General features: G+C 49.3%; 1 protein-coding gene across 1 annotated transcript in view; it reads left to right on the forward strand.

Annotated features, from left to right (window-relative positions):
* Window positions 1–6,643, forward strand: part of LOC102384876 (peptidoglycan recognition protein 3-like) — an 8,362-nt gene extending 1,719 nt beyond the window's left edge. Inside the window, exons 2-5 of the mRNA XM_006030975.3 lie at window positions 2,077–2,163; window positions 2,931–3,141; window positions 3,927–4,045; window positions 5,239–6,643. Of these exons, the coding sequence (XP_006031037.1) occupies window positions 2,112–2,163; window positions 2,931–3,141; window positions 3,927–4,045; window positions 5,239–5,417 (561 nt within the window). The 5' untranslated portion in view covers window positions 2,077–2,111 and the 3' untranslated portion in view covers window positions 5,418–6,643. The remainder of the gene's footprint in view (window positions 1–2,076; window positions 2,164–2,930; window positions 3,142–3,926; window positions 4,046–5,238) is intronic.
* Window positions 6,644–8,844: the final 2,201 nt, after the last annotated feature.

Below are 8,844 nucleotides of genomic sequence, written 5' to 3' on the forward strand. Positions count from 1 at the left end.
TGACTGCTGTGGGCTCAGGGCACAACGCCTCAAAATGCTGCAGCCAAACTCAGGGGATCTGTTTTCAGTGGCTTGGGTTTGTGCATCTTCCTACCCACCTTGCTTCATGCCTCGTCTGATGCCCCAATTGCAGCATGAACCGGGACAAGCCAGGCAGGGGGGGAGGTGACTGATAAAAAAAGGCATGAGGGTTGGAAACACTGGGCATATCTACACATGCATTTACTCCAGCTTAAAGTTACTGCACAGTAAGTGGGAATAGACCAGTGTCTACATGTGCAGACATTAAAGTGCATTAACACTGTGTGGACTGACTTGGGATTAAAGCTAGTCCCAAGTCAGTCCACACACACAGTGTTACTGCGCAGTAAGGTGTCTGCATGTGCATTACTGCACAGTAACTAATCAGGCATACATTTGATACCAGCATGATGCAAGTATCACATTTATGCCCAAGCTGGTATAAGTCACTATATTCACTGCACTGTATGGGCATGCATGTGTAGACATGCACCCATACTGCGCAATAATTTCAGTTACTACGCAGTAAATGCACATGTGGTAGATGTGCCCACTGACTCTCTAGATAACCCTGAGGCCTTTCTTCTGACCCTTTCCCCTGTTGAAAACCCTGAACCCTGAGACACTGCTCCAGTCCAAGTTTGTGGTTACAGCAGCATGTGTTGCTAGCAGGGTCACGTAGCCCTGACAGAAGGAATCCCCTGGTTTCAGGTCACTGAGTGTGCTCCTGTCTGTGCAGGCAGAGAAGGGTCTGCAGGGATGAGGCTGTAGGTCTGACCCCAAACCCCAGTGAACTCTGCATTGTCTTCAGTGGGTTCCAGCTCATGCCCTGGAGCTGATCCATGTGGGGTAGAGGCTGTGCTATATGCCCCATGCTTGCCCTTTGGGTGCTGCCACTTTGCTTATCATCCATAACAATCCCACGTTCATCCTAGTGTATTCTGGCTGAGCCAGACCAGGGAGATGTTTGCACTTGCTCCAGTTTGGGTGGGTGGTGGTTTTTATTCACTGCACACACCTGGGACAGCTCTGGAGTTTCTAGTGTAGTTTTCTGCTGTGGCCCTGGGAATACAGTGAGGTCTCACTGCCATCATTGCTGCTAGCAGATGCCCATAGCCTCCCTTTGTCTTTAGCACATTAATACCATTATTAATACCAGTTTTAATATTGGCACCAGCTTGGGCACTCAGAAACTTCCCCTGTTGGGCAGAGAGCTCATGTGCCACTTAACACCTCTTCAGCCCCAAGATCCTTCTCTGCCTCTGTGCTGATGAGAAGGGAGTCATTATTGATTCCAAGATGAACATGGGCTGCCTATGTAGGGACGCAGTCAGGAAGGCTAACCGCACCTTGTCATGCATCCATAAATGCATCTTGAGCAGGTCCAAGGAGGTGATCCTCCCCCTCTGTCAGGCCACAGCTGGAGTACTGCATCCAGTTCTGGGTGCCGCACTTCAGGAGGGATGTGTACAGCATGGAGAGGGTCCAGAGGAGGGCCACTCACATGATCAGGGGGCAGCAGGGCAGGCCCTATGAGGAGAGGCTATGGGACCTGAACCTGTTCAGCCTCCACAAGAGAAGGCTGAAAGGGGGTCTGGTGGCCGCCTATAAACTTGCCAAGGGGGACCAGCAGGCTATGGTAGTGTCTCTGTTCCCCCGAGCACTACCAGGGGTAACAAGGAATAATGGCCATAAGTTGACGGAGAGTAGATTCAGACTAGACATCAGGAGGCACTACTTCACTGTCGGGGCGGCTAGGAGCTGGAACCAACTTCCAAGGGAAGTGGTGCTTGCTCCTACCCTGGGGGTCTTCAAAAGGATGGTAGGCAGCCACCTAGCTGGGGTCATTTGACCCCAGCATCCTTTCCTGCCCATGGCAGGGGGTCAGACTAGATGATCTGCTTAGGTCCCTTCTGACCCTAACAACTATGAAACTATGTCCATGTGTCCGCACCACAGGGCACATGGCCATTTTCTTTCACTGTACCAGTTTAGCTCCTTGAAACTTCATCCACTGTTTTCTGCTCCTGACATAAACACGGTATTTGTTTCCAGGTCGTTGAACTGGTGATTTTAACCAGAGGTGCAACATGATGCTCAGGCTGGCTGTGCTTTTCTCAGCTCTCTGTGCCTCTTCATGTCGTGAGTCCCATCATTCTCTTTCCTTTGCGTACTCGGGATATGGTGGAGAGCAGCGCACTGGGAGTGCGGAGACATGCATGCTCTTCTCAGGGTACCATTATTTCAGTATTTGACCCCAGGGAATTCACCTCTCTGCTTTCTGATTCCCTATAGCTATAGCGGGGATCATAACTCGGCAGTCTGTCGAAGGACTGTTTGACGTGGCAGAAGAGGGGCTTCCGAGCATGGCAATTATAGAGTCATCGAAAATGAGGGCTGGAAGAGACCTCAGGAGGTCATAGCTAGTCCAACCCCCTGCTCAAAGCAGGACCAACCCCAACTACATCATCCCAGACAGGCCTTTGTCAAGCTGAGTCTTCAAAACTTCCAAGGATGGAGACTCCACCACCTCTCTGAGTAACCTGTTGCAGTGTTTTATTTACTACCCTCCTACTGACAAAGTTTTTCCTAATATCCAACCTCTACTTCCCTTGTGGCAGCTGGAGCCCATTGCTCCTTGTTCTGTCATCTGCCACCACTGAGAACAGTCCAGCTCCATCCTCTTTCAAACCCCGCTCAGGGAGTTGAAGACTGCTATTCAGTCCCCACTCAGTCTTCTCTTCTGCTGTCTAAATAAGGCCCTAAATAATAAGGAATTGCTGCAGCGTGAAGGGAAATTGCCTTGCCAGGGCACGGTGGGAGTTTCAGCGGAGGGTGCAGGTGGGATTGCCCCCAGAGTGGCACAACATGATGGATCCTTGAGCTCATCCTTTTTCCCCTCTCCCCAGAATTGGCATGTCCACCCATTATCTCCCCGGCCAAGTGGGGGTCCCGGCCTGCCAAGTGCGCTGCCCCTCTCTCCAAAGTCCCGCCTGGCAATGTCATCATCATCCACACGGCTGGCAGCGCTTGCCACACGCAGCCCGAATGCAGCGAGCTGTTGCGCAACATCCAGGTTTTCCACCGGGACATGAAGGAGTGGTGCGACATCTCCTACAAGTAAGAGATACAGGCTAGCACGGGTGCATACATTCATGTCAAGCTATGTCCACGCAGGGCCAGGCCTGAGCACATGCTGAGTCCTGCAAAGCCCCATTTGTACAGAAGCTCTTGCTTTTCCTAGTTCATGAAAGGAATAAAACAAGCCTGAAAAACTGGAATAAGATAAACCAATGCTGTCAAACCTGTCTACCTAGACTGAGGTGCTCAGCTCCATGTGGAAGCAGGTAGAGCAGCTCTTTCAGACACCCAGGTTTGACAACAGCGGGCATATGATTTTCGGGTCACCAAAAATATAGAGTGAATATCCATATCGGATCAGAGGTCCAACTCTTTTCATAGTTGCCATTAAAAAGGGCATTTGATTTGCCACCAGGACTTTGCTAAACAATCCTGAGGTGATGCGGAAAACTTCCCAAAAAAATTTGCAAAGAAAATGAATATTGTCAATAAAGCTACAATGACAGCAATAATAATGGAGATGATGCTATTGCTGCTGCTAGTGTTTTCCTTTTAATATCAGTGATGATGCCATAATGCAACAGTATAAATGACCTGAAAGCTTGCAAAGAACATTTTTTTCAACTATTTAGTTGGTCTAATAAAAGATATCACATCTACCCAAAGAACGTTGCCTGCTCACAGTATGATGATGCCTTATTATTATTGCTGTTATTATTATTATTATTGCCTTGTGGATCATATATCCCTGTCTCTACTCTGCCTTGCTACTAGTAGTTAAGGGAAGTTATTGATTACATGCACTTCCTCTCACATCCCTCCAGCTTCCTGATCGGTGAAGACGGGAATGTGTATGAAGGCCGAGGCTGGCTTTTGGAGGGCGCCCACACCTATGGCTATAATGATTTATCTCTGGGCATTGCCTTTATTGGTAACTTTACAGGTAAGACCCTTGCAGAGCACCCACCTCCTCCAGCACAGGGCATATGGAGTGGGGTTCAGTCCAGGAGCTGGCTGCAGAGATGGATTTATCCACGGCAGTAAAGAATCTACTGCAGGGATGTTGGACTCTCTCTGCAAGGATCTCAGGGCACTTGGCAGACCTCATGGTGATGTTTGCCCTGGCACAGACAGACAGTGTGAGGCTGGGGTGCTTCCTAGCGCATGTGGGCTGAATTCAGCCCTGTCTTCTTGTTAATTAGTTGCATAGAGGGCATTTACAGTTGTGGATTATGAGTCTTTGGTGCTGACTGCTTCACCAACACAGAGATGACTTTAGTGATGTCCCCTCTGCAGTGTCTGCAGGCCTAGCCCTGACCTGAGCTCTTTCCTACCCACGTCCCACATGCAGGAAGCCCCTGCAAGCCAAGAAATCCATTAGGGGCAACTTTCTTTGGACGTCTACCCATTCAGGCATTTCCATTTGCCTCGTGCCTGTCCTAGATTCCAGCTGACTCATTTCTAGCTTTCTGTGGGATGGAGGAACCAGCTAGTTATATGACACTCCTTAGTGACGGTGCTTTTGTTGGGCAGTTCAGTCAGGAGGTCACATATTCCAGGTCACAGCACTTTCAAGCAGCTTCACGAGCCCCCTGGAAATCCTGCTGGATGAGCCTGCCTTGCTCTGGGAGCAGGACAGGGAGCCTAGCTGGGGTAGGCTTCTGGGCCCAGAAAGATGGAGAAGGGCTGGTCCTTGGCCATACCAACCAAAACACACCTGAGGCTCTGTCTTGTGTCCTCCTTCCCGGCTCTCTGTGCAAGGCAGGCTCAGGAGAGGTAGGTGAGGCTTGGCCACATCTGCATGGTACTCTGACCACGCTCCAGGTCAGCGACCTCAGGCAGCTTCCTCACCTGGAAGCACCAAGGCTGTATGTATGCCTGGCACCCTCTGTGGGTTAATTAGCAGGGGACAGGATTTCTGGCAGTGCTAATTAGCCCACCTGAAAGGCTGTGTGGGTGACTCCTGTGGTCCCGGTTGAGGAGTGGTGTTGGAGGACACTGCTGCGGAGATCTCTGATGGACGAAGCCTGTCCTAGTAGAGTCCTGGCAGGGGGTGGGGGGGGACACAGAGCTCTGTGCTTGTGGGGAAAAGCTTTGCAAACCATCCAAGCCAAATATCATCCCTCCCCTTTGCAGAGCGGTCTCCCAATGAAGCTGCCTGGAAAACCCTGAAGAACCTGCTCGCCTATGCTGTCCAAAGTGGGTACCTGGCTTCCGACTACTTGCTCATGGCTCACAGCGATGTCAGCAACACCGTTTCCCCGGGGAAGCTCATCCGTGAAACCATCAAGATGTGGCCACATTACAAACACTGAGGCCGGGTCTGGAGAAGCGCAGTACTGCCCTGTGATACCACGGAAAGCCCGGGGCGCAGGCTCCAGGACCCAGTGCTAAAGGACTGATTCACCAACAGAGCCTCTGGGACTCTTTGTGGTCTGGGGCTGGATCCTTCAGCCATGCTCTTGCTAGCTGAGGAGATGGGGAGGGGAAGCAATGTGGTTGCAACGGGCCATGGCAATGGCCAGAGTGAGAGAAGGAGGGGTCATATCAGGAAGGGGTAGGTGGGATGGGAGTTGATTACAACAGTTCTTAGCTGGTGGATGGGGTGAAGTTTTTCCAGGAGCCTAGGGGAATTAGTATCCTTCAGAACTCCTACACTCAGGGCCAGATCCACAAAGGTATTTAGGTGCCTGACTTCCACTGAAATCAGCTGAAATCATTGGAAGTTGTGGTTTCTGAATAGCAGCTGTGCACCCCCACACCTTGGTGGCCAGAAACCCTAGCCAGTTTGGTGATTTAGAGCAGTTTGGAGGCTGCTCTGACTTATGTGCCCAGCCTGGGTCTGAGGCTGTGTGAGAATGAAAGGGTGAGAAAGGGCTACAGAAAGGTGTCCTGTGTCTTGCCACATGATAGAAAAGGCTCATAGCAAACATTGATGTGAAAAGATGACTCTAACTGAGCCCTATGCGGTGGCCCAGGGGCTGTGGGAACCAAGGGGGAACTGCCAGTATTGTGGATCAGGCCCTGAGCGGCTCCAGCTTTCCTTCCTCTACTAAATCCACAGCTAAGAAATCAGACCAGTACTCTGAGTATCTGGGGAACCTGTGTGAAACCTAAGCTCACCCTGCTTTGCAACTTCTGATCTCTGAGACATCTAGAAGCTGATAATTAAATTGAGCCTCACCCTTTCTGGGAGGTCGGGCTAATTAGGCCCATTTTATAGATGAGTCAGTTCAGTGTCATCGGCTTTCTCAACATCATGCCAAGAACTGATGAAAGGGGCAAGAATAGAGCCCAGGTGTCCTGGTTCCTTAGTCCTTTGCGTTAAACTCTAGATCCCAGGGAGGGTCGGTGCTGGGCACCTGCTAATCATATCCCCTAGGCTAGAAGCAGGGACTTGTGTATTTGCCTTTGGATTGCTCTGAGATCATCACGAATTCTGCCTGGAGAAGAGCTAAGCTGCTGTAATAGATACCCAGCCCATGAAAGGGAGCTGATGCCCCAAACCATAAAGAGCTGTAAATAAAAAGATAGTATTTGTACCCTATTCCCAGCGTTCAAGGGTCTGGTTTACAGATGTGGCTTCCCTGGGTGGATGGTCCTGAGGCTAACTGAGTCTCCTTTTCCTCCTGGTCTCTGAATCCTGGGGCTGAAATCATCAGCCTCTTGGCATCACTACGGTAGGGTGAACTGGTTGGGAGAAATGGTTAATTCACACACACACAAAAGCAGTTTTAAGTTGATTGAAACTCTGCTTGAATTTGAGGAGACGCTGGTCAACGGGCTGGGGAAGATGGGGGAGAGCTGGGAGATGGGATCAGGGGGCTTTGGAGGAGAAGAAATGCTTTGTTTTGACATTTTCCATAGTGCAACTTCTTTATGTGTTTTAGTTTTCATTTTGAAACGTAGCTGGACTTGCCTGAGATGAGGGATAGGAAGCAGGGCAATGAAATGTAGTGTCCTGTCTGACCTGAGATGGCGGATTTTGCTTGCTTTGTTCCAACAGCAACAAACCCTTTCTGGTTGCCTCAAAGCAAAGCCCTTTCCCCCCATTTCTCAGTGTGGCCACTTACACAACCAGAACTGGCACCTGTCTCCATGATTCCCTTCCCTACCCTTTCCACTAGGGCCTGCTGCATCTCTGCTCTGAAAACCCCTGATACCTGGAGGGCCAAGGAGGAGGAAGGCAGCATAAGATGAAATCCAAGCTGGGATCTGAATATTTTGCAAAACAAAACATGTTTCAGCTTTGAACACCTCCAAAATATGGGCAATGTTTTCTCTCTCGTTCACCTCTCCATCCATCTATCCACCCATCCACCCACTTGACAGGGAAGTCACCACCCACCCCAGCATCACTGTTATGTCCGAGTTAAGAGCTCCAGAAGTTGTCTACAGTTCCCATGTAACAAGGCCCCCAGTGTCACAAGCCAGGTCCTGCAAGAAGCATAAGATTGGCTTCAAAGCTGTAAGAGTTTTAAAACATATGGAAATGTGCCGGTGGAGTGTATTTGCCTACTGGTGTTTGAGACTGGGTGGGTGCATTTTTGCATGCATTAACGCCCTTTAGTTAATGCATATTAAATCTAGTACCTCCGTTGGGAGTTACTAGGAAAATGTGCATTAGCCTGTCTCAATACACATTAACTAGAGAGCACGGTTTTTAAGTGACATTTAATGCTCATTAGCCTATATTAATGTAAATGAACTAAATAGCACTTTTTTTTAGTGATGCTTTAATGCACATTAAAATAGGCTACTGTGCATTAAAGCACATGGGTAGATGTGCCCTGTTTCCAGCTTTTTGCTGCCACCACAGGCAAGTGGTTTCATCCTCCCATAAGCCCCTGACGATGGCATCTAGCAGGGTTTCGAAGTGAAACCCCATGGAAGTGAAATAATGTCTCAAGCGCCGGCAATCGCTTGGGACCACGAGCAAACCAGTGGCACGATGGTTATGGGCCTCGGCATGCTTGTACAAGTGCCTTCATGTTTAGATCAGGAGCTCCTGTTGTTTCAGTCTGAATAGACCCTGGATTTCTCTCTTCTAGGCAGCCAGTGGAGTAAACCACAGTCCGACTCCCTGAAGATGAGATTGACCCCTGTGCAGGGGGCTAGAACAACACCAAGGCACTGGCTATGTCTGTATGGGCTGATGGGGGATTTAATAACACTAGGCGGCACTTTGTGATGACTAATGCACTTGCCAAAATAGCTTTTCAGCAGTGAAATAATTCACACATTTGAGGCATTGAGTCATTTTGACCAAACAATGCCTGTCTGCAATTTTTAACTGAAATATCTCCATTTTGGAATTTCCATCTCAGTATTTTTAATGGCCCTTTGTGATGCATTTTTTTTTCAGAAGCTCATATTGGCCAAATAGCTATAAATGTAGCAAAACATTTGCTTTGGAGTCAAATGAAACCTTCTGAGCGGACCCCCGTCCCTTTTTTATTTGTTGAAAAATGTCCTGGTTTGTTGTGACCCAAACTAGATATTTTCACCCCATAATGTTTTGATTTGGTCACTGCCCTGGGAATACTGTTTTGCCCCAACTCTGGGATCTACGTATGCTGTGCAACCCCCTGCATTGGGGCAGCCTCCCTCCCTCTCCTGTCCTTGCCCTGGGTGCCCTGGCACCTTCTGCCACTGGTCTATTTGTGCCTCTCCCTAGGTGCTGTTGTCCATAAACATTGTTTTCATATGTGCTAATAAAGGAGGGTTGCATTGCAAAGTGGA

This window comes from Alligator sinensis, unplaced genomic scaffold (genome assembly GCF_000455745.1).
Source record: "Alligator sinensis unplaced genomic scaffold, ASM45574v1 scaffold1165_1, whole genome shotgun sequence".
Classification (NCBI taxonomy): Eukaryota; Metazoa; Chordata; order Crocodylia; family Alligatoridae; genus Alligator; species Alligator sinensis.